At 40.6% G+C, this 27,453-nt stretch overlaps 1 protein-coding gene across 1 annotated transcript in view; it reads left to right on the top strand.

The window, feature by feature from the left end:
• Positions 1 to 27,453, top strand: part of LOC123674531 (acid sphingomyelinase-like phosphodiesterase 3a) — a 214,802-nt gene that overhangs the window by 172,822 nt on the left and 14,527 nt on the right. Inside the window, exon 7 of the mRNA XM_045609426.1 lies at positions 25,880 to 26,075. Coding sequence (XP_045465382.1) covers positions 25,880 to 26,075 — 196 coding nt within the window. The remainder of the gene's footprint in view (positions 1 to 25,879; positions 26,076 to 27,453) is intronic.

Genomic DNA, 27,453 nt, shown 5'->3' with positions numbered 1-27,453 from the left:
AAAATTTAATGAAGTCTGAATCGTCCTATGTTTCCTACGGAGAATGGTCGAAGCTATGACGTAACTCATATCCATCCTGGAACCGCAGCTCGAAACTTGGGACAATCACCACAGGTGAGCTTTGAGATCTTGAAGCTCACTGAGCTGTAGTCAATCGACGAGATTCAAGCTTTCAAGCTCAAGCTCAGTTGAGCTTTCTTTCCCTTATGAAGGAAGAGCTTTTACACTAGGGGAGCTTTTGAACTTTCTCCGTATCTATCGTAGATGAGCTTTTCCGACACGATTTTCAAACAACTGGAGACTGAGACGTTCGATGGAGCGGGCAGTTTGTTAATGTGGAGGTTTCAGCGTCCGAGGGAGCGAGATCCCCGACACTTACTCCGCCCTCTCGATGTTGGTGGTGATTTTTGGCTGATTTCTGACCTGATTTTGCGGAATTTCCCCTAATTAAACACTCTGAAGGACATCAGCTTAGGGTTGAAGGCACTGGTGGCTTGAAAGATTTTAGCCGACACCAGACTTAGAAGAATTTCGAATGAAGTTGCAAAATGGCGAAGGAGACGGGTAACGGCAATTTTTCATCTGATGCGTCGGGGACCCTGATTAATGATAATATCTACCAACTTGCAGGCTGCCTCCTCAGTCAAACAGATGATGTGTGATGTAAAAGTAATATTATTGCTTGCGTTTTGAAGTGTTCTGGCCTCTGGGTGGTGTCCCTTTTCGGCAGCAGATTGATGATTATACAGGATTTGTAGGGATTGTATCCACATGATGGAGGATGACCAGAACTGATGGGACCCGCTTTGTTGGATGATGTGTTGGAGCCCACGGCGATGTATATTTCTTCACCTATATCGGGAGAGCTACACTTTGGGTGTGAATTATTGTTCGTGTTTGTTATTTGTGTTGCTGAGTCGAGACGAGAGATTTTTGTTCATTCCGTCTGACCGCGAACATTATTATGTTTACCTGCGCTTGCGGCAAGGCATACGCCACGGAGAGAGGCCGAAGAGACCATGAAAGAAGATACTGCAGGGGTGCACCAGGCAGCGGTTCCTCTGAGAAGACCTGCCAATACTGTCAACGTGATTTTGCCAGCTACATGGCCATGAGAAAGCACCTTTCTGTGGCCCACCCACAACAATACAACCACGAATTATACGTGGAAACAGAGTCAACTAACAGACGACAAATGTGGACTGATGGAGAACTTGAAGAGATGGCAAGGCTGGAGGCGACTTATAGTGGTGACGGACTGCTGGACTATCTGGCCGATATGATGGGACGACCGAGAGGGGGCCTTCGCAAAAAAAGATATAATGTCCGATATAAAGAGATGGTAGAGAGATTCCAGCGGAGTGCCCTATCGGAAGATACATCACCGGTTACTCCTGAACAACTAGCTCCGGTGATGTCCAATATGACGAGACCATACACCAGGTCTCAGGCAGGGCAGACCTTGACATCGGTGCCTACCTCGATGGAGAACCCAACGTTGGGGGAGCTGAATGCTGGCCCTCGGACACTTGCATCTGTCGCTTCTCGTTCGGTATATGAACGAATGCCGCCGATTGCGGAGAATACCTCGGTGGAGACTGATCCGAACGCCGATAACATACTGGAGCCGGTGCCGGAAGAGAGTGAAGACCCAGTCGAGCGACACCTGCTGGAGTTGTGTGGTGGGTCGGAGGACGCTGACGCGATTGCGATCTGTCGGTCAGTGTGTAGGAAAGAAGACACGTTCAAGGAGAACCTGGATGCGTGGACCACCAGATTGTGTGAGCTATATGGTAGGGCGATGAGAGCTAGGCGAGGTGTGCCGTCGGAGATATTGACAGAGAGGAAGGGCAGGCGTCGTCTGAGGGCTCAATTGTATAAATATACCCAAAATAAATACAAGACGAATAAGAAGGAATTGGCAAGGGAGATAATTGATGACATCCAGCAAGCTACCCATAGCACCACTCCTTCAAAAGAGGATATCATGAGCCATTATAGAGAGATCTTCGAGTCCCCCTCTCCACCAGACGACCTCCCCATTACAGATTTAAACAAGGAGCAGGTGAACATCTATGCACCGATAGATTCTATTACCATCCGGGAAACCATTCGAGCCATAGGCAAGACTGCCGCTGGACCGGATGGTATTGATTCAAGTCGTCTGTCAAGGATACCCTTAGAAAAGATTGAATTCCTGTGCAATATGATACTGCTCTCGCGCTATATACCTGCGCCCTTAAGGCACAGTAGGACTATACTCATAGCTAAAACTAAGATCAATCTGGATAAAGTGGACAACTGGCGTCCCATTACGATATCCTCCATTCTGCTGCGAATTGTCAATAAGATAGTGGCAGGGAGACTTTCGGCGACGGTGAGGCTCGATGAGTGTCAGAGGGGATTCACCAGCATGGATGGATGCTTTGCCAACAACCTCACCCTCCAAACTATCATAAAAGAAAGGAGAAAGGCGAGAAAGCCTCTTACCGTCCTGACTCTGGATCTGAAGAAGGCGTTTGATAGTGTGTCCCACTCGTCCGTCCTGAGGGCACTCAGGAGATTTAAAGTCGATCCACAGTCCATCTCTCTAATTATGGCCAACTTCCGAGACCAGTCGACGACGATGTACTGTGGGGGAGAGGAGGTTGGAGTTTTCAGGATATGGAGAGGGGTCAAGCAGGGGGATCCTCTCGCTCCCATCCTGTTCAACATGGTGCTTGATGAGCTCTTGGATTCCCTAAAAGAACGAAGGGGGGTTCACATCGGTGGTGTCAATGTGTCCGTTCTTGGATACGCCGATGACCTGCTTTTGATGGCAGAGTGCACCAAGGATGCTCAGTTCCTACTGAGATTCGCGTTGAGATTCTTTGAAGCGCGACATCTCACACTTAACCCCGATAAGTGCACGTCCCTGGATCTGGCTGTCGTGCCGGGAAGGAAGACGCTGTTTCTCCACCCGGCGCCAAAGTTTTACGTGGCAGGAATTCCTATTCCCCCAATTGAGACCGTCTCCGACACTTTCAAATACCTCGGGCACCACTACACCTGTGCCGGGGTTACCCCATGTGACTCCACCAACCTGGATGCCCAACTGGGCCGCATAATGAGAGCACCCTTGAAGCCCCAACAGAAGTTTGATCTCGTGAATCACTATTTAATACCGAGATATGTACACTCCATGCAATCCCCTTCAGTCAACTCCAAGGTCCTAAAGAAAACCGACAGGCAGATAAGAAGAGCAGTAAAGAAGATTCTAAGACTGCCTGTACACATAATCGATGAAAGTCTTTATACCCCCGTACATCTGGGGGGTCTTGGTGTGTTCTCCTTCTCCAGGAAGATCCCAATAATCATGATGGCTAGAGTAGAGAAAACGAGACGATCCTGTGAACTTTTTGATGGAGTAATGACATCTAATACTTCCTGGACCGACCGCGTGAGAAAAATGATCAAGCCACATCTCAACACCAAGCATGCGGTCGACAAGAACAATGCGGAAATATTGGAGAGATCATTCTATGGAGGAGGTACACGACAAGCTGAGAACGACGGTGCCTCAAATTTTTACGTTCATTCACCGCCGATGGTGTGGTCAGGGGAGGACTATATCGCAGCAATCAAGTTGAGAACCAAATCGCTGCCCACGAGAGGGCTACCGTATGGCCCCCGTGAATCCAGGATGTGCAGAGCTGGTTGCGGTAAGGTGGAGTCCCTTTCCCATATGCTCCAGCAATGCCCACTTGGCCATACCAAGCGGATGAACAGGCACAATTTTGTAGTGAAGAGGATCGTCGATGCAGCTCGAAAGAAGGGATGGGAAGTTGTCGAGGAGCCTCACATCAGAGACACCAGAGGCAGGCTCAACAAGCCCGATATGATCTGCACCAAAGGCGCGGAGGTGATAGTTGCAGACGTGGGGGTGTCATGGGAGGCCCCTAGGTCGCTCTCTGAAACATATGATCTGAAAAGAGCGACATATGATCAGCCAGAGCTGTTGGAGGTGGTGGCGGCAAGGAATCCTGGCAGAAGCATTCGAGTTTTACCTTTCATCATCGGAGCGAGGGGGTTCTGGTGCCGAGAAAGCAGTGCCCTTCTACAAGCCCTCTCAATAGACACCACGCAAATTAGAAGGGACCTCGTGATGACAACTCTACGAGGAGGATGGTCCATCCACAAAGATGTCAGTCGCAGAGCGTGGGACTAGCATTTTATCTTTTGCTACCTCTGGCAAGATCCACAGAGCGTAATTGATCTTTTGTGCGTGTTGCATGTGTGTTCGTGTTCGGGATTATGGCCTTTTCCGCTTTAAGTGTGTGAGAGTGAACGGTTGAGCGTCATCAGAGACAATTTTTGATTTTCTCTTATACCATTGTTCACTGCCTACATTCCTTTGTTACCTTGTGATATATACTTATATGTACCATTGAATTGTGTCCTATATACACTTGCACTATTTGTAATTCACACTGTCTACTTGAATAAAGATCTTTAACAGAGGTCCAACAATGGGAGTGGGACAAAAGAAAAACCTTATAGACAAACACTCTAGGTCTTACTCAGGCAAAGAAATTTGTGTTGCTTTCACTGACCTATACCAGAAAGCTCCTGAAGCTACCATGAGCTGAGCTTCGGGTAATAGTGGGACTGCTGACAGGACAATGTCGGTGCAAATACCTTTTGTATTGCTTGGGTAAGTCAGCAGATGAGATCTGCAGATTCTGTGGAAAGGAGGTAGAAACAGCAAAACACGTAGTGTGCAAATTTTCGGAGCTGACTGGCCTAAGAACCACTCACATAGGAAAGTCAGTTCTAGATGCTCATGAAGTATAAGCCAAGGCTGTCGTCGATTTCATTAACTCCAACTGAGTATTGTGAAAACTATAAGGAAATATTAATGTAGTGAAGGATGGGTGAAATATTATAGTCTGTTCAGGAAATCAATGACTAAATCCCTCATGGAATTGAACAAAGAAAAAAAGAAATGAAAACTCATTGAGTCATTCCTCCTGTTTTTTACTAGTGATCTTCTGCAACTTCTCAGTTTCTTGGAATTCCAGAAATAGCAGTTTCTAGGTAGTTTCGCCAGTCTCCTGCCGTTAAATTTTCAAAAATAATGTTATAAATATATAACATAACTCTCGAATGACCTACAGCAGGGCACCAAGAGAACCACCTAGAATCTACTGTTCGCAGGACGTCAAGAAACTGATCAATTGCAGAAGCTAATCATATATGGACTAGCAGAAGACAGGAAGGATGGCTTTGAGACGACAAGGCACTACCGTTAGTTCATTAAGATAATGCCCAATGATTTTCTTATACATCAACAAGTCTACTAGCACAAAGAAACACTATTCGATTCAAAGAGGCAGCTCCTAAGTACATCTCTCTGAGCTGTCTTTCTCATAGCGTAACCTTGACAGCCCCCTACTCCCCCGACTTAGACGAGCGACGATAAAATCGTCCTAGACCGAAATGAACCGGACCTTTAAGGTGAAACGGCATGTCGCCCCTAATGACAATGTGTTTACAAATTGTCGTTTCGCTTTACAGGCCTATAAAAGCGACGTGCAGGACTTAATTTACATTTATTATGCGATATAAAACGCTGTGAAATATCGCCTCACGGCTTTATTTGACAGGACGAGGGGTGAGGTAGGGGGGAATCATCGCGTTACACGCCGCCAAACGCGATTTTCAGGAAACGTAATGAGGTTCGGAGCCGGGTCCGGGCGGATGATTAACCGGGAGAAAAATTAATCAGGGAAGACGGGAGATATGAAGGAAGGGCGAGAGAATATGTGACGAGAATGGAAGGTCTTACGGCGTGTAATCCCGAGAAAGTGAGTCGTAATGGATGAGCTTAATGTTTCAGACGGGCTTTGGGGTCTCCCGGAAAGAACGGTGGCTCGTTCTCGCACCCCAGGTGTTGAGGGAGCCGTTGGAGGCCCACAATTTTGCGCTCCCAAATAATACCGTTTGTCCAGCCAGCTGTACATAGCTTTAATTATTATGGGAAAAGGAAAACAATGATTTGTTCTTTTCTTTTCTCTTCTTCTTCTTCTCTCTTCCACTTAAAACTTGTTCCTCAGTAGAAAACTGAACCTTTCCCTGAAAATTCGTGTGTTACGTTGATATGGTTCTGTTCTACGGCATGGAAGCCTGGACCCTCACTGATGTTCTACCCCTAAAAGGCTGGAAGCTTTCGAAATGTCAACCCACATCCTTCAACTATAATGGACATACTTATCCCAATGCAAAAGAGCTTCGAGATTATATTTAAACAGCAGTAGCTTAAATATTTTGGATACCTAATGAGAAATAGCGAATAGCAAGTAGTACAGTTAGTTTTGCAAAGCAAAGTCGATAGTAGGAAGGTACCAGGCAGAAATAGCCATGGTTTGGACAAACTTTGGTACAACTTTTTAGAACCGCTGCCATCAAAGTGAAACTTGCAATGTTGATTACTAACGGCCTGAGCGGATAGAAGAAGATGCATATTGAAATTTTCAACCTATTTGAGTAATGCACTAAACAAACTTTCTTGGTTTTACGAACCATTCTCTTTCCACCAGTATAGATAGTATAGTGTTTTAAATGAAGATTTAATCCTTTATGTCTGCAAGTTTCCAGCATTACCGAATCTGCATACAATAAGGTGTTGGAGATTGTAGATTTAAGGGAGTTTCTTTGCACCGCGACCTTAAGGCCTATTGTGCCCCCATCAGAACTGTGCTCGCCTTTAGTCGTAGTCTACAGCTCACCCTCCAGTTCTAGAGTTCTAATGAAAACCAGTATCTAGGATGGCTTCGAGGAGGTTACTTCCTCATTTCTACAAATCTTGTCTAATTTTTTGCGTTGGCTAGTGATGGTGAGACATTTCTGTACCAGCTGATCCAGAGTTTCTTCCCCCTCCCCACAGAATCTTTACTCGTCCTTTTCTTCTAGTCTCATAGTCATACAGGTGTTTTCTGAATCGACAATGGCTTCAAAAAGGTGTTGTAGCCAAGTGAATTACATATATCGTAACTTTTTCCAGATTTGTTCGATGTAAATATGGAACTCCTTTTTATTTACTCGTTACCTTTAGAATTCTCAATTGATGAGACTAAGACTTGGCATTATGATACTGTTAGCTAACATACTCATTCTCAAAACCACTTCTATTCAATTATAAGAAACATTCTTCACTTGATAAATCAAAATTCCACTTACCCTTGGTAGCCATGCACTTTTCCGAAACCCTCAAGGAAAAGTAATAAAAACAGTTTTCAATAAAGCTAATGGCCCGGATCCTAACGTCTTTATTATTTTTTCCCTCGAACGGCAACATATTCAACCGGCAATAACAAGAATAACATATCTCCCAGCCCCTGAACCCTAGGGGTGGGAAGATAAGCCGAAAGTATCCCGATAGCAAAAAGTCCCTCATGCGTTGCAAATGAACGCCATATGTTCTTGGTCCTTCGCCGCCCTGGCGAAGAGGCAAGCAAATGAGATGGAACGGGGGGAACGCGGGGGTAAGAGGGACGTAAAAAACAAGACGTGCATGACCGCCTTGCAATCGGATAAATGGAGGTTCATGATTGGGCGAAGACTGCAGAATTCTTGGGTGAAAAAAGAAAAGGAAGGATACCCTGTTCAGTTGCAGATCTAGACTTCTTGAATTCTGACAATTTATGGCTCACTTTTCGTTACTTTATGTTAGAAACGCAAGACCAGAAGAAATGAGACATTCCGTACATCTGTCAAGATTATTACTAGGAATTAATAATGGTACAACGGTTCTTTATACTAACTGGTCTGATCTGATTAAGTTTGTAACAATTTCGGAAAGTCCTTGAATATCGAAGATTTTCTGATGTGTTTTCCGAACATTTGAATTTCGTAAGAAAAATAGTTTAGTGAGTAATTAGGGTTTCGATCTGGTACTCAATGTCGGACGTATCTTTGTTAGAGAAATCTGGAATGTTGGGCGACCTCCATCACATTCGAAAATCGTTATTTTATAGAGAAAACACTTCGAAATACCGTTCATTTTATCTATTTTGCCATTTTTTCGATTAAATCACAATATTCATTAGATATTTGTAACAGAGCAAAGCCTATATCACTGACAAACTGAATGAGACAAATGCATTACGAAGAAAATGGATACAACACTACTAGCTTAAAGTAGTATCTAGTTGAAACTATCCAACTCTCTAGTCTCTTGGGATAATTCTCCATTTCCATTGGTCAAACACTTTTGGAAAATAGAGTTGTGCCGGTTTGCTGACGTAGTATGTGGAAAATCAATCTGATAGCGTGATAATTCTCTGGAAATCCCTGTGTAAAAACTTGACGGAATCTCGACGAATCGTTGGAAGAAATGAGAAAAATTTCGGAGGGTACACAATCTCGGCCTCCGTGCCCTGAATACTTCGAACGCGAGATCCTGAGGGACGTGGTCCGGCCAGGAACTTGGCGAAGGAGTTCAGTGGCGTCGGGTGAATAATGCATTTAAACCGTTCCTCCCAGGGAGGGAATTGGAAAGCGCTTTGAAAAAATAGTAACTACAGTTTTGAGACGTTTGCGGACTTGGAATTATTCATCTTAGGACCTCTTTCAGAATGTTTAAGTTGGTTTTCTGCCGAAAAACTCTCTAGAGTTTTTGACTGAATCTTATTTTTATTTGATCGGATTGTTTACTGGAGTTTTTCTGGATTTGAATAACATTATTACATTTTCAGACGCGAATTCACTTACAAAGACTTTGGTCGAAGTTTTTCAGATATAAAAAACATAGAAAAACAGTGACGTGAATTCATTAGTTTCATGCGCCAATTGTGCCTTTGGAGACCAAAGAACTGTATATAAAGGGTGTTTTTTTAGAGCTATAGAACCTTAAATTGCAATAAAACAACGATGGATTATTCGATTGACATAAATTTTATTTATCCGCAATATAATCTTGTGGCATTAGATTTTAAATATGATTTCTGGCATATGACCGCCACGGCTGGCTCGGATGTAGTCCAATCTGCGAATGTTGTCTTCCAAATGGTCAAGGGTTTGTGGCTTATCCGCATAGACCAATGACTTTACATAGCCCCACAGAAAGTAGTCTAGCGGTGTTAAATCACAAGATCTTGGAGGCCAATTCACAGATCCAAAACGTAAAATTAGGCGGTCGCCGGTCACCAAACGTGTCTTTCAATAAATCGATTGTGACACGAGCTGTGTGACATGTTGCGCCGTCTTGTTGGAACCACAGATCCTGGACATCATGGTTGTTCAATTCAGGAATGAAAAAGTTAGTAGTCATGGCTCTATTCCGATCACCATTGACTGTAACGTTCTGTCCATCATCGTTTTTGAAGAAGTACGGACCAATGATTCCACCAGCCCATAAAGCGCACCAAACAGTCAGTTTTTCTGGATGTAACGGTGTTTCGACATACACTTGAGGATTAGCTTCACTCCAAATGCGGCAGTTCTGTTTATTGACGTAGCCATTCAACCAGAAGTGCTCTTCATCGCTAATGGACGTAGTGCACGATACGTATTCCGCACAGAACCATTATTTTCGAAATAAAATTGCACTATTTGCAAGCGTTGTTCAGGCGTGAGTCTATTCATGATAAATTGCCAAACCAAACTGAGGATAAATCATTGACAGCTGTTGATCGGTCGCGATCTTGAACTGTAATGCCAACTTAAAGTTATATATCTCGAAAAAAACACCCGTTATAACCAAATTCATAACTTTTTTTCTTGAAAAGTTAAAATCTCAGAAACTTTCAGATGCTTCTCTACAATTATTGCTCTTCTTCATTTTCGGATGCATCTGGAAGCCTCTAAAATCATCGAAGAAGACACCCATGCGTTAAAATTCCTCTGTCCATTTCATATTCCCCAGCCTCCCAGCATCCCGGAACTGAGATAAATGGGGTTGTCCTTTAGATATCGGCGGACGCGGGGTCAGTATCGTGTGAGGCTATCCTGGAGGAATCTCCAGATTGGAAAGCGAGTTCATGGGGACATTTCCAGAATTCGGGAGGTTTTTGTTATTCGGGACGGCTAGAGCCGGAAGCTGACCGTCGGAATAAATTGGGTCCGGCTATCTCATATCGATACATTATGAGAGGGTTCTTGCCGAAGGGTGGACCGTGTGGGGATCTTTTACGTAACAGAATCATCGATCGATAACGGTCAGGAGGATGGAAATTAGCTTCTATGAATGTTCAGAAGAAATCATGCAAATTTCTCTTTATCCGGAAGACTTGAATTTCCTATAAGACCTTCTAAAGGTAAGGTTTCCTCGGATAGTCTCCGTCAACCGCCGCGTTTCGACGACTCTATCCAGCCAATCGCAAATCTAGTAATCGCGTAGCTCCGCCCAGTTACGCGATTACTAGAATTGAGATTGGTTAGATAAAGTCGTCGAAACGCGACGGTCGGCGGACACCATCCGAGGAAACCGCAGCTTGAGACTCGTAACAAATTTCATCTTAATCGGTAATTGTAAAAGTTGAGACTGACAGAAAAGCACAACACCAAACTTTGCTCAGGATGGTTTGAAATGCTTTTAGCCAGTGAAAATGTTGAATCGGAGGCCAAAAGTGATCACATTGCTTCCATTACCTTCGGAAGACTCGGAAACAACATTTCAAAGGCTACTCCAATCTTCCATACATCTCTAAAGAAATCTCCTCAGAAATTGCAAAAATTACACTTGTGTACACAATTTTGATAATTCAGATTTTGAGATTAAACCAATATTTAACAAACCTTCAACAGCCAAAAAGTAAACGCCTTAAATCTTGTTTTTATCGATAAACAGCGAGAAACGTGGTGCCCTCCCCGCAATGATCAGCAAGTTTCTGGAGCGATAAGAACATCTGTTCCAGGTCTCTGGAAAGAGGGACGCGGCCCAACAAATAACCCGTTCCCGAGAATGCAGCCGCTCCCGAAAACCCATAAAGGAGCGAAGAACGGCGGAATAAAGGAAATATCTAATATCGTTCGACGTGCAGGATATATCGTGCATAAAACGATTTCGTATACCGTTTTCTCTCGAAATATAATATATTATTTTCCCGCTCGTTTCCTTCTCTCGCCCGCGGCTACGTTTCACACAAATTCATTTTTTATACGTTTCCCGTGCCCTGTTTCCATCTCGACATCATCTATTTTGGATGCGTATCGAACGCCATTGCTCCGAACACGTGTCAGCATGAAGTATTTCCGCTTGTTCGACGTGGAGGAACACGGCTTCCTTGCGCTTTTCCAGGGTTTCCCGAAGGATCGAGACACAAGAAAGGTATCGTTTAAATTTGGGACACAAGCGACACTAAATAATAGATAATTCCAGAAAAGCACTGACGTAAATTTGGAAGCTTTTGTAGGCTAGGCTCCTCAATTTTACTGTTACTTACTCCTTAAAATGTATAGAAAAATTATGGAAAAATATGAATACTTTCCATTGGAAAGGTATCATTTTGATATTAGAAAATATTTCAAGAGAAATCAATAGATTTTTATTTCTTGTTATTATTATCATTATTTTTATGAATCGGGGTAGTTACGGCTCTATTACCCTTCGGGAAACTGGGACCAAATTGATCTTTTGTTCTTGAACCTACCTATTCATACAAACCCAGGGAGAGCGTCGATACGGTTAACGAAACTGACGACATCCTTAGGAACCTCGACTGTTACTTCGTGAGTATCCAGAACTGAATTTTCCATATGAGTGGTTCGTAGGCCCGTCAGTACCGGGCATTTGCTCACTACCAGGTGACCAGGTGAAATTAAGTTCCTTTTCAACACATAATCTGCACTAGTCAATTCCTTATAAACCTTTTCCAATATATAAGAAGCTTCTTGAGGCGGCAATGCCTTGTTTTGAAGGCAGTGAGGAGGAGTAGCATGTTCTTGCTGAGATCCAACTACTTATTGGAACTTGCATTATGTTCTGAGCGATTCATTCCTGAAAGATTCCACCTCTTTTGGGTCTTTCATATAGGTGACCATAGAAGGGTCCAGGCAAGTGAAGTGCGTTTGTGCTCTTTTCTGGAAACTAATTAAGAATTCCTTAGTAAATCCTTTCTTTTTTACTGAAATTTGTGATTAAATTAACACAATTACACTAATGCTAGGTTTCCTGCTCTCTTATGTATCTTTGTAGTTCAAAAAAAAAAGGAGATTCAAATAGAACGATGAGATCACCAAATTCAAATTTCAGCTGACTAATCTGTTCTTCGATAGCATAGAGCATTCAAATTCCACTATACATATTCAATGAATCTTCCACTAAGATACATCTGCTTTTGAAGATATTCTACTAAATTCGAGTGAATATTGTTATTAAATTCAATAACTCAAACGTTTCAAGTAATTTTTGTAGCTCTGCATATTTTGGGTGGTAAACCTAATGAACTTCTTCAGTTTTCATTAGAATCCAGATGATCCAAAATATAGTAGTGAATTGGTATTAAAGGAAGATACTTTTGTGGCCGATTGCTATTACGAAATAGAGTGTTACTAAATAAATGTTTCGTCTTATGTAGTAAAAATAGTTATTTATACAACAAGTGCAAAAAGTTAATGTTTATTGCACTTGACGTGAAATTTCTGAGATCTGGACCGCAAGCCCATCCGTAACATTTCGAGCCGCACAAGCATAAATCATCATCCCCAGGTTAATATGGTGGGACGTCTCTCGGAAAAAAATCCTTCGTCCATCGTCGAACCATCCATTTTCCGACGTTTTAGCGAAAATCCCGACCGATCCGTCTTCCTTAGAGGCGGCCTTGGCGACTGCGCCTATTTTTATGCGATTCCGTGTAAGACACGGGGATTTATCAGGCTTTCCTGCATGCCCAATTTGTCATTCCGGATTCCCCCCTGCCGGAATTGCCGGCGCTAAGACGACACCGGAAGAATTTCCATCTCGCAGTTCATCCGGATGTTTTATGGCTGACTCTTTTTCCGATCGAACCCTCTCAATAATGAATAGATCTTGTCGAGATCTTGTAAATCGAGCGTCGGATGGTTTGGCTTGATCCACTTGGCCTTTCATAGATCTCTATCCGCTCGGCACTCGTACTCGGATTTTATTGGTTATTTTTTGGTTGGGTACTTGCCTTTATATTATATTCCTATATAAGTGAGTGACTCGCTGCTGATTTATCCTCTTGGTTATCTCTGAAAATTCAGCGAAGATAGTTTCTTTAACTCTGGATTCTTTCATTCTGAATTGAACAATGGCGTCTTTTTACCTTCTATAGTTCTGTATTCTAGTTATACCAGCATGCTCTCAGAGAAATTGATTCTGTCATATGTTCTGAAACAGTTGTTGAAACAAGAAGGGTATTATCATTTCTCTGTGACAACTCTATTAATCACATCGATTGATTATAGTGTAGAGTTACATTGCAGTGAATTTCAATAATTCCTATGTGTAGTTGAAGTGTTTGTCGTTCTATTTTTAGTAATGGCGTAGTGTTCACTCGTCGAATGTTGAAAGATGACATATTCAAAAGAGACAGCTGTCCAGATAGCTTGCTATTTAAAATGAAACCTCTTAATGGAAAACTCCTTATTTTATGAGGAAATAATAACCCATACTATAAATTCTACAGTTTTTTTCAGACCATCAAAACGCACAGCGGTCTTCCAAAACTAATTGAGCCATCGAGATTCTCGACCTTAACATTCCTCCCTCACTTATTCAATCAACCACGCACGCATCAACAACATTCTTTATCGACTCTTCCTAGTTCCCCTTCACCGTTATCGGATCTGCCCCATTTCGACATGCTTCGAGCCCGTAAGGTCCATTAAGAACCCCCCAATCGGCCCCCTGGACCTCCCCAGAAGCCATTATCGAGCTTCGGTCATCGGAGACGGCCAGTCAACTCCATAGTTCACGGTTGCCGGACTCTCTCAGTGCCTCTGACAGATTTTCGCCGTCAATAAACGTCCGGTCGAAGAAGGCCAATCTGTCAATAATAACCGATATCGAAGGCGTGGGCGGGCATTTGTCCAGTCCGATGAAAAATCGTCACATTAGCTAGCGATTTATCGGGCTGGTCTCCGGCCGAGGTATCCCGGTGTTCTAAGAGTGATAGCTCCGTCAACCGTGACACGTGGGATGTGATTAGCATCATCAGAAACGGTGATTGAGTTCAAGCTATTTTTAGACGTGGTATATAAATATATTTTTCTACATTCATGCAAAAAGCAAAACTTTATTAAACTATATTTAGTGGAAAAAGAAGTTCTTTATTGCATTAGCGCAATAAAGTTTTTATTGCACTCATATGTCATTCTACTTCAACGTGCTGTCACCAATAGGTCATTCACTTCCAACATTGAGGGTAAAAATAAAGTTTGAGTTAAATTGTTCGTAACGTACGTAACGTTCCTGTTTCAATGCAAATTGATATTAATAATAAAGTATTCAAGTTGCGCTTTTTATTTTCCTACACCTAGTGCCGCACCTCAATAAATCATTTTTTGCAAAAATTGTTTATTGCACTCGACGTGAAATTGTCCTACGAGGCCGTTAGGCCAAGTTGGACAACACTCCGGCCAAAGGTGCCCTAGTTTAAATAGACATCTGAGGGATTATAAGAATTTTAACGCTTTAAATACTTTGAAAGCCTATGGGATAAAACAATTCTACCAGTCAATAGGTAATTAGAATCATAAACGATAAGGTTTAGCTCGTTGATGAAGAATTCGTGGTCCAATTCAATTCCTGCTATTCGTACACTAGGAAGAATTATACAGGGTGGCCATTTGAAAACGAAACAGACGAGATTACAGACGAAATAAAGTTTTTCGATAGAAATGCTCGGACAGGTCGATTTCTGTTTCGAGGGGGACAACTTAAGATGTAGGTTACGGACGCATAGCGCTTCAACCCTTGGTGCTACAACCCCCACCCCCAATTTTTGAATAGGGAAGATGGGGTGAGTGATACCTCAATTTAAAAGTATTTTTATACTGATTTCAACACAGTAATTGTTTTTTCATTTTATGCATTAGTTCTCGAAATATTCATGCGTTAGTTAGTTAGGAAGGAAGCCACAGTCATGGTTGTTTTGAAGCTCAAAATGTCGATTTTTCACAAAACACTACAAGTGCCATGAAAACACTACTTCATTTTCTAATACTTAGTTAAGAATATTTCGAGAACTAATGCATAAAATGAAAAAACAATTACTGTGCTGAAATCAGTATAAAAATACCTTTCAAATGAGGTATCACTCACCCCATCTTCCCTATTCAAAATTTGGAGGTGAGGGTTGTAGTAGCAAGGGTTGAAGCGTTATGCGTCCGTAACCTACATCTTAAGTTGTCCCCCTCGAAACAGAAATCGACCTGTCCGAGCATTTCTATCGAAAAACTTTATTTCGTCTGTAATCTCGTCTGTTTCGTTTTCAAATGGCCACCCTGTATACAGAAACTTGGGATACTTTTGAATTATAAATGTACCAGATTAGTTCGCAATTCAATCAGTGACTTTGTAATAGACCAAAGTCCTACCAGACAGTGAGTTCGACACTTTCTAGACTCAATCGCACCAGTCTACAGTATCATTCAGAGAAAATAAGTGGTCCAAACACACCTCCTTGTGGAACACCATCTTCTACCACTTCTTATGTTATATAAATCTACTCTTAGTCAAAAAAAATCCAACTTCATTCCTAGTTATGTTCCAAAGAAACAATTCAAAGACGTCCTTGTTGTTGTTAAACCCACGTATTGCTACGTTTAATTCCAGATATTTCCTGTACACAGTCAAGACCAACCCTGGCCGGCCATGAAAAGCGGGCGATAAAACCCGCAGATGAGGAAAAAATATAACTTTGTCCCGCCATCATTACAGTAACGTTCCGCGTATTAAAGCGCACCTGTAATCCGGTCCGGACATGAAAATCCAAGTGTGTACACGGGGGGCGCGACGGCAACGCCATCTCTGGCACCGTCCAAGTTGACTCTGCGCCATCGATCGGCCGTTATCTCGTGCAAAAACCAACAAAGTATCTCGGTGCTGACCAGTCAGCGTTTCGTGAAGAGCTGCAGAACCGCTCTCTTGACATGTTCCGTTTTTATTTCCTGCTTTATGAGGCGAACGACGCTTATGAGAGGGGAAATGGAATGTTACTGGGTGTTTCCGGAGGGGAAGTGAGGCAGGCGTCTGGCCGTGTATTCGAAAATGGAGACTGCTTGGTTTTTTGTAATTGTTCAGTTTTTCTGAGGATTATAATAAGAGGCATTGGATCTTGTCAGGACCGCATAAAGATAGTTTAACATCGTCAAAACATGTTTCTAGGCGATCAATGGTTTTTTTTAACTGCGTTGCATCCATTTGAAATGGGCTATTTTTCGCGGTTTGAATGCTGATAGCATCATCGGTTCTTATTTTCTTTCGAAATCATATTTAAAAAAAAATGCTATGAAATTATCTACCAGATGATGATAATAAAGAATTGATTTCAACATTATTTCAGCCCTGTATTATTATTTAAAGTTTTAAATGTCTTGAAAAAATACCCATTACAATACTTTTCAATGCTTTTAATAATAATTGAGTTTTTGATTGTTCCAGACCTAAAAACAGTTATTTACTGAATTAAAGCTTTTGGTGTTTGGGTCATTATATTTGTAAGAATAATAATATTTGTAAGAGATATAGAGGAGTGTTGTTTTTTCAACTTCTACTGCTATTTTTTCTGATTACTTTTTTTTTACTTTGTATAGCGGACATTTTGAGTTGACCGGAATTTGATCAACCAAAATCACCAAAAAAAAAACATTTCCTTGGATTCCATTCCATTTGTCAGATATAACTGTAGTGTAAGTGTAGGCAGATTTAAAGGAGGCCTTGCAACAGGGTCACCTCTCCATGATGGTGTGAGAGGGTGTGTCTTAGGCAGAGATCGTTGTATAGTCTAACTGAAGAGTCCGCCAGCGATCTCGGGGCGAAACACCAAACCCCTGAGAGAGGGCACACTTCGTAACTTGGCTGGAGAAAGACTCGCCAAATAACTAAAAAATTTTATTTTTTAGTTATTTAGTTAGCCTGTATTTTTCCAATCGAGCTGAATCGGAAAAAATGATGAGGGAAAAAAGTATTTCTTTTGATCTCAGGAATCTTCGGTCTACAAGTCAAAGACTCACCCTGTATGTTATATACGGTGTCCAATTAAAATAATGTAGTATAAAATGAATGACATTTTTGGAAAACTGGTAACGCCATGCTTTTCGATAAATCTGCGGCTTAAAAACTGCTATGAAAAATATGGGGTGTCCCATTTAAGGAAAACCAACTGTGATCTATATCTCTGAAACAGTAATTAATTTTTATAATCTATTATGAGTACCATTTAAACCAAAAAAAACACTAAAAAAAAATTTTTGAATTTTTTAATATCTGAAACATTAGCCAAGATATAGCGAAATATTTTAAACATTAGTTTCTGCTTTCTGATATCTTATTTCGAAAAAAAAGATCGAGGTTCTTTGAATATTTTTCTCTAAATCTTATAGTTCTCGAAATGCCCTCAGCGAGCATCGAATTTAAAACCCTCTGTACACTAGCTTCAAACTCCACCTTTTACCAAATCCGAGCGCGAGTTACCGAAAAAGCGCACCCTGACCGGCCGTAAATTCCGATATCTGAATGGCCGTATTTCATCCGGCACAATACGCCGACCGGCTCGGACATTGACGCGTCCGAGATATTGGCATATTTCATGACACATGTTCAATTAACGGGAAAAACGAACGGGCGGGGGCGCATCCTCGCGCTTTTTTTTTTTTCAGCGCGACCGGGGGGTTATTAAAATTGGATTTACGACCGGCGCGTCGCATTACTCGCCCTAGACGCCAAACGCCGTCCGTCCGAATGTATTATATATCACCCAGGATGTATTTTACGCCGAGCGAACGTAACGAAGATTAAAGGTGGGGATGATTCGATATTTTTTGTCGGCGCGTTTCTCTCCCGACGACGACGGGGAATTGAAAAGGTTTTATTTACACGGTTGCGATGTGCTTGCGGCACACGCTTTAATCCGGGAATGCCGTATGTTGCTAGCGTTTCGCTCGGTTTCTTTCTGTGCGCTTTAAATATGGAACTGGCGTTTTAACCAGATGTCGGTATTTATTTATTCAGCTATGGGACAAACCTAATTACTTAATATGTCTCTAAAGCGATAACCAATTTCTAATTAAATGGGACACCCTGTACATGACTTCATTACAATTATTCAATGGACACATAATGGATTAAACCTCGAAATAAATGAGAAGTATTTATATTTAAAGTGTTCATCGAAACAATTAGGTGGAAAAACTCTATATGCTCGAAACGCATGACATTTTTGAAAAACCGGTAAAGGTATGCTTTCCTACAAATCTGCGGCTAAAATACTGCGTTGAAAATATAGGATGTCGCATTTAAGCCACCGGCTTAAAATAAGTAGAAGAAGAAGAAGAACTCTCCTCTATATCTGTAAAACGGTAATCAATTTCTATGATCTCTTATGAGTATCAAATAAACCATAAAAAATACTGAAAATAACGTTTCTGAATTTTAGAATATCTCAAACAGAAACCAAGATTTAGCGAAATATTTAAAACAGTCATTTTTCAGAAACACCCTAGAACTCGATGATATCTATGATCTACTTTTTGATATCTTATTATTCCGAAAAAAGAGATCGGGTATCCTTGAAGATTTTTTATACAAGTATTATAATCCTCGAAATGCTTCCAATGAGCATGGAAGAGTATCTGTTAATTACCACAATTGTCTAACTATTTTTGAAAAATATGAAAATTATAAGGATACAAACCCACTTAAAGATAGATCCGAAGATTAACCCATAAAACCGTTGTCGGTCAACAAATCTATAGATGACCGAAAGTGATAATTTCCCCGTCATCCGCTAGTGGAAAACCATGCTTTTCATCAAGTGGAAAATCACGGGAAGATTACATTTGGACAATGCTTCGAGTGCAGACGAGGCGTAACAGCAGGAGGCCCCAAGACCACTCGATGGCCTTAATGAGACCACTCGGGAGCAACCGAAATGATGAAACTTCGCAGACAGGAGAGACCTTCTAATAGCCGCCCGGGCGGTGTGTGCCAAACATCGGGAGAGAGCTTTGGAGTGGATGAATTTCGTTTCGGTCGTTTTAAGCTCGAGTATATGAAGTGTGCGGTCGAGTTGGGGGCTTTGGAGGGCCCGGGGAGATCCGGGATAATGTTTCACCTTCATTGAATGAAGGAAGAAAATAACATTTCCTTTCACTCTGAAGTTGCTTCCTTGCAAAATGGCGAATGTACTAAAGATCGAACCCGGCTCCTTCGCCATTTTGCAACATTGACTATTATCTTCAAGAACTGTATTAAAATCGTATCATAGAGCTCAATTTCATCAGGTAATCCTTTACGAAAACAACTGAAACTATAGTGGCTAATATGCTAACAGTTTTTCACAATGTAAAATTAAAACTGAGATTTCCCTCTACGCCAGCCACAGCCCGGATAATAAACTTCATTCCAAATCTTAAATTCTCGTCCGAGCACCGAGCTAGGAGGTGAAACATCTCGGGGCTCCATCATTGAATATTTCATGAATTCCAAACAGCCCAAAAATTAATTTCAAAGTTTCTAAGGCAACAGCTAATTGAAAAATATTGTTATTCCTCCCGCTACGTCAAAGATACAACGGTGACAGCACCTTAATCCCACAGGATTATCCGGCCAAGCTGGCTCCTCAAGAATCTTTCGATATTTATTTCGAAAACTTCGTTGAACCTTTCTGTTGAATTTTGTTTCGACGTAATTGCTTTTATAATATCGTAATTCTATATCTATGAGTTATTTCCGAATAGGGAATAAAGTTTCATCTTATCTGTTGTTTGAAACACCTTAGAGATAATATTTTCCATTTATTCATTTGTCAATCCATTCTTTCAATCTATCTTCGAAGGTTTATTTCAATCATCCCTCGAAAATATCTATGTATGTTTTCTCATTACGATTTAGAGATTTTTCGACAAGGATTTTTTCAGGTTTAGAGCGCCCTGCAGCTTCTTCCTCTGAGCCAGGTTGTGTGCCAGATTAAGTTTTTTCCGTATCGATTCGTGCGAAACGACATTGTTTCTGATTACTGGTCCGGTCTAGTTCCCCCCACCTTGGCTCGATTCCAATAATTATTACGGGAGCAGGAGCCGAGAACGACCTTCTTTAGCGAACGCACGATCTGGGTCACGATAATTTTTTTGTTTCTTCTGAAGTCCCTATCGGAGTTTTTGAGGGCACAGCTGGTTCCGGTAGGCCTTTTCGAATGTGGATTCTCATAGGAGATGTCGGGATTTCTTGACATCGGGCGTAGTTGCACGATTGCGTATTTTTTGTTATAAACGACTGGAATGATTTTCAGGCAGAAGGTTTTGGTTAATTTTTCTTTAATTATTGAGTTCTAAACTCACGCCAATATCAGAAGAGTTATGATGAATATCATATCTATAAATACTGCAAAATCTGAATTGAAATATATCATCCATCAGTTGAGTCAATTAAAATTATTTGCACTCTTCAATCAGAACAGGGGCTGTTTCAATATTACTCTACAATATTTTAATATTAGCCTATTCAAAACAACCCATCTAACCACACCATCCGTTCTGATTGGAATATCATCAGTCTACACCCCAAACCAACATTGACAAAATCCTTTTTAATATATATTTGTACATTTTCAACTCCATTTTTTTTTAACGATACGAACATAATATAGTTCATGGAATAGATCATGTTTATTAACAATATAGGAATAGATTTCTGCTAAAGCAATTGCTATGAATTTCTCATATAATATACATTCGTCTTTTATCTACGTATATACCGAAAGTCAAGATTTGAGCATACGGCGCTTTTGATTTAAATGAGATACAATAATACTGAATTTCACATAATTTAAATGCAATATCCGTCTAAGAATACTATGAAAATCAAATACGCAGTTGCCATGGTTTGGGTATAGTACGCAACGACGTGATAGTTACATTTTTCGTAATTTTCGAAAGTTATATTTTCCAAGTGGGAAGACCTAGCAGTATTATTTATGTGTATACAGAATCTATTAGAAATTATGGATATATCAGCAAAGAGAGTCAAACATAAAACGACAATTGCAGATTCTGTGCAGTGCAATGATACTCCTTCAAATATAAACCTACCTTTCTCACAAACAAAAAAGAACTAAGGAGGAGTCTAAATACTGTTAAGTTTCTAAAATTACACTACTAAGGTACTAGGATATTTTTTTCTGTCAAGTATTTCGACGTTTATCATTTTCCAATCCATTGACGTATAAAATTCTCGATGTTCCATCGCAACCCAATCTAACAATTCCTCCTCCTCGATTTCAATCCAACTTTCGGTTCTTCCAATATCACCGAATCGCTTTCGATCGACGAGGCAAAAACATTTTCGTCGTGTAGAGGAATCCGATACGTGTAGACCACACAAAAGCCTTCCTGCTAGACTGGGGTGTCGTGTATCTCCTCACGGAGTGGAGCGAGTCTTCCAACACGTACAGCGGGGAGAGGTAATTCGATATGTATATAAATAGAGCGGCCACAGAGGAGTTCCCCTAAGGAGGGAACTCCCGAGTCGACGAAATGTTATCTCCGGAAATGTGTATTTCGAGCAGCAAGGACGTCGGAAATCAAAAGAGCCGACAGAATGATGCGCCTTTGCAAAAATCCACATTTTATGGGTATTTTGAACAGCTTTAATTTTTCCATTAGTGTCACTATTAAACCGACCGAGGAAGTGCTTTAGTTTTGAAAATATCAGTAACTGCAAAATTTCCTCCATTCTTATACAGAATTTTAACTATGGCATTTTTATTAATGTCGTAGCTTTCACTTGCGAAATGTCACAAGATGACAAATAAATAAATAAATATAGGATCCAGTTTTTGTTCCCTGTAAATAATTGAGATGGTCAACCGGATGCTTGGAAACCTATTAGTTTCTTCAAGTGTAGAGAGCATGTCAGTTTCAATGAATTTACTGGGAACGAATTGTTATTGTACATATAATGTAAAAAGGATGTGTTATTCTTCGAGGTGTCGAAGATATGTCATGAGGTTGTAAATCTTGAAGAGATTTACTGGGGGGTTGTGAAAGTTCGAAGACAATACAGTCGTACCAGATGTGTCACATCTGTGTATCAGGTTCTAGTTCTTCGAGAATATTCGATTTCCAGGAATCCGCGAAGTTCTTGTGGGCGGTACGGCAAAGCTCTTATTGGACTAGGGGATGGTAATTTCCCTAAGGGTGTGGTCAAGCCGAAAGACGGGAGGTCGATATTCGAGACAGGGTAAGTTCCAATCGGCAGGGAGTCAGTTAAATCGAAGACGGGTAAAGTTCAAGTTAAGTCGAAGACGAGTAAGGTTCCGTTGGTCAACTTAAGACGTACGAAGTAAAGACGGTTCGCGGACTAGATTAAGACGAGTCGCGAACAAGTTAGAGACGACCGAAAACTTGAAGTACGACGAAGACGTGATAATCGAAGACGTTTCGAGTAATTAACACTCGAGTTAAAGACGAAATTCAGTACCGTAGTAAGAAACTTGTTATTAGGATCTTCTCAATACTGAGTTTGTACTGTATAATTGTGACTTTGTAAATAGATGTAAATAATTTAAAAGAGTTTAATTATTACAAATCCAACAAACTCACGGAGAAAAAGACGAAAGGCCAGGTAATCGAATCATACCTCTAGACGATCGATTAACCAAGCTTACATAAATATAATAAAATGTGACCTATCTTACAGTTTTCCGGAAAAATTCTCATACTACCGGAAAAATCTACCTGGACTGTTTTATGTGTGACCCCAGGTATAATCTACAAACATAATGATGTCATCAGAGAGAAATTCTAGTAGTAGCAGAATAAAGGTGCAAAATACACCCAACTCCGCATCAACAGAATAAAAGAAAACCTAAAGTCGCGTCCCCACGTCAATGCCGTCCTAATGAAAACAGTTAATGTGAGCCAGGCCAAAACAAAGGCAGAGTTACCGGCATTCCTGCTGTAATAGTCCGAGATAGGAACGGAACTATGCGGAGGTCTGGAATAACGTCAACTCTAATACAGATCGCATTCTTCTCGAATATCTCCGAGCCAGAACGAAAACACTGCTGACGTTTGCTGCAACGGCAGAGAAATAACATAAAACGTATCTCGCATACTTGTGATGTAGAGGTGTCGAGATGCGAGCGTTTCTGAATCTGTTTTGTGTCGCAGTACGCCACCGTGCCGAATCTAATTAAAGTTGGCGAAATTCGAATCTGCCGGATACATTGTCTGGAACTTTCGTCACTTGCTGCTGCAACACACATTCGTTCGATATTAAAGGGAGATTCATATTTATTTCACATTACCCGAACAGAAATGCACAATAAAAGTTTCTGCTGCAGTGCTCTACACAAAATAAAAAATTCAAATTCCACTCGGGTGTTTTATACTGGCGAAATACCATAGTAACGGCTGATTTTCTAGTGGCAAAACTCTCCCCCACTAATGTATGGTTTCCAACAGTATAATTTTGACTTATATCGTGATATTTAATTCTAATGAAATAAAGGTTGTTTGCTCTGTTGTTGAATAAGCAAGGGGTGTTTATTTGAATACCGGATATAACCTCGTTGAATATCATTAGAGTGATAATTCTGCAAATGATCGATCTGAGGACACCATGTTTTCGAATAAATTTTGTTTAGACAAGGAGAACAAAATGTTTGGTCATTTACATTTTTTAGTGCATCCTTTTGATTTCGAAACAATTTGAGAATGAAATTCTAATAAAGCCTAATTGATACTTTCGAATTTCAAAGCTTAACTGAAATATAGCATCGCGACAATGGTAGAACACCCTATTATATATAGACTATTCTCATAATTTTTGCTGACAGTTCATGAAAAATGTGAATTTATTGAACGTTTGTAGGCCCTTGATTGGAATTCACCCCTGAGAACTGAAATATTTCAACAGAAAGAATACAATATCGAAGAATTTCCAAAGTAAACATGCAAACTTTACCTCGATGATATTCGAATGAACTGTTTGGATGCCTAACCAAGGAAAACAAAGCACAAACATAAATACGAACTACCGCATTAGTTAAAAGCATCTCTTTCGTGTATTAAAAGTCAGGAAATGTCCAATTTCATTAGCAATTAAACAACAAAGAATTTTGTGCGTAAATTAGAACTATTCAGGAAATAATTTCACTCAGCCTACTAATTCAAATGTATAAAACTATCAAAATATTTTCGCACAACTTTGCTTTCAGGAAAATAATTTCATGTACAATAATTTTGTTATAAAAAGCCCCGGTTGAATTCATAGCTCTTGTGATATTATGGAAATATTTCAACTGAATATTTTCATGTTTTGTGGAGCAATTACCTAATAAAAGAAGCTACAGATAGGAGAAAAACAAAATACTCTGCCAGATATGAAAAATTCATGAAATTACGCCATTAAAAGGATGCGAATGGTTCCTGGAAACCATTGTTTTTATCTATTCCCGTTATTTAGCGGAACAACTGAGGGCAATTATACATAGAGCATGTTTTTCAATGAAGAATTTTCCCTGATTCTGAAAATGAAAAAATGAGGGAATACTTGAATTATTTGACAATACTATAATGAATGAGCGCCTAGCAAAATCAGAAAATTAAACAACAAAACGATGTTTTGTCAATACACGAAATTAGTTTTCATCCATGTTTCAAACTACAACAAATTTAGCGTAAATAACCTTCAATATCCCGATCCAGACTTGACTCTGTTCCGAAATTTTGACAAGCACTGGCCACATGTGTATCGAGCCCAGGAATTATTGAGTTACAGTTACGTGTTACTTGATATGAATAATGGTTAATTTATTCATATTTTTGGGATAGGAGGAGTTAATCGATAAATTCATCCACTTATACTTTAATTAATCAAATCAAAGATTAGAAAACCTGACTGTGAGAGGCCTGTTCACAAAAATAATACTTCTTCTTTTTGTGAATGTGGAACGATAGCCTGAATTATTATACATATATACGCAAATATAAAACAAGCCATTTCGCTTCGATATTTGACGATATTCTTAAAGCCCGATTGTATGAAAAGTAATCCGGCTTCATCGATGCAAGGAATCATTACCGAGATTCCGCATCTTGCATTCAAAGGGATGTGAACTCATACGAGCCGGAAAATATCTCGCGTAATCCGTCGTTCAACTTGCGGATTTTCTTGGAAACAATCGTTGAAAACCGATAGAATACAGTGACGGTATTGTCGTGACAGATTCGAAACTCACAATGCTTTGTGAGCCAGACTAAGGAGGTCTGGTTCTCAGAATTTTCACCGATTCCATAAGTATCAGTCCTTTGTGTAAGACGCTTACACGTATTTGAATGCATACTTTTCTGATATTTACCTACGTCTCCGATGCAAGTGATTACAGGAAATAGGTACTTTTGTTCGCGATGAAAATAGAATAAAAGTTTGTTTTTATTGGTCTGTTTTCCAGTGAGTTCGAGACGGGAGAATGCAAAAATACCGGATTTTAATGTAATGGTTGCAAAATGGCGAATGCGCTGGGTTGTCGTTTCCGCTCAGTCGAGGCTGAATAGAACATGTCATATATGTCAATCCAACCCTAATAGTCGTTTGGTTTCCACTGAACCTAATATGGTTTGATTGAAAAGCAAAACTTTCGAACTGAACTCTTCATTTCGGGATATTTGTGAACGAAATAATCCTAAATATACGTAATTCCTATTTCAGGCATATTTAGTTGGTCACATGGCTCCGGGATGTGACGAGAGACAACGAGCAATACAAGGTACCCATTCCCAAGCATTCACGGACTATTACAACAAGAAATACCTGAGTTTGGTCAGACAATTCTCTGAGATCATCGTAGGACAGTTTTTTGGACATCTACATTCGGACACGTTCAGGGTGATCTACAACGAACGCGGTAAGTTGTGCAGCATGTTATTCTGAAACAAATTCAGCTTGTCGTCCAAACTACTTTTGACTATAAGAAACACCCTGTATCTCGAAAACAAAGCGTTTGCGGGCTTATAAAGGGTGTTTTTTTTAGAGCTATAGAAATTGCAATAAAACAACGATGGATTATTCGATTAACATGAATATTATTTATCCGCAAGATAATTTTGTGGCATTACATTTTAAATATGATTTCTGGCATATGACCGCCACGGCTGGCTCGGATGTAGTCCGATCTGGACGTCCAATTCTCGATGACTTTTTCCAACATTTGTGGCCGTATATCGGCAATAACACGGCGAATGTTGTCTTCCAAATGGTCAAGGGTTTGTGGCTTATCTGCATAGACCAATGACTTTACATAGCCCCACAGAAAGTAGTCTAGCGGTGTTAAATCACAAGATCTTGGAGGCCAATTCACAGGTCCAAAACGTGAAATTAGGTGGTCACCAAACGTGTCTTTCAATAAATCGATTGTGGCACGAGCTGTGTGACATGTTGCGCCGTCTTGTTGGAACCACACCTCCTGGACATCATGGTTGTTCAATTCAGGAATGAAAAAGTTAGTAATCATGGCTCTATACCGATCACGATACGGACCAATGATTCCACCAGCCCATAAAGTGCACCAAACAGTCAGTTTTTCTGGATGTAACGGTGTTTCGACATACACTTGAGGGTTAGCTTCACTCCCAATGCGGCAGTTTTGTTGGTTGACGTAGCCATTCAACCAGAAGTGCGCTTTCTTGCTAATGGACGTAGTGCGCGATACGTATTCCGCACAGAACCATTATTTTCGAAATGAAATTGCACTCTTTGCAAGCATTGTTCAGGCGTGAGTCTATTCATGAGGAATTGCCAAACCAAACTGAGAATAAATCACTTGATAGCTGTTGAATCGGTCGCCATCACGAACAGTAATGCTAACTTAAAGTTATATACCTCGAAAAAAAACATCCGTTAATATAGGATTTTTTGCTTGAATTAGAATGGTCGAAGGAATCTGTCATTTTCCCTTGTACATCTAATTCAGGAATATCCTGTATATGAATTTTATAAGTTAAAAGTTGCAATGTCATATAACTAATACCTCTCTCTCCACTAAGGCAGAGCAATTATAAACCATCCAAATGTGCAAGTCCCCTCGGGGGTTGGTTTTCCGTCAGCTCAATATCTCTCCGTAGGACGGACATTCGAAAGCATTAAAATTTAAATTTCCGGATTACTCTCAGTCACCTTCCAGTAATTAAAAATAATTTATCTCGCGCCCGTTTAACGAGACTTCTATGGAAATGGCGGCGCTATAATAAAACGCGGAACTTTTAAATTCGGCCCTTATCTCCAGA

The sequence above is a fragment of the Harmonia axyridis genome, chromosome 3 (assembly GCF_914767665.1).
Source record: "Harmonia axyridis chromosome 3, icHarAxyr1.1, whole genome shotgun sequence".
NCBI lineage: Eukaryota > Metazoa > Arthropoda > Insecta > Coleoptera > Coccinellidae > Harmonia > Harmonia axyridis.
This window is presented reverse-complemented; position numbering and strand designations above follow the sequence as displayed.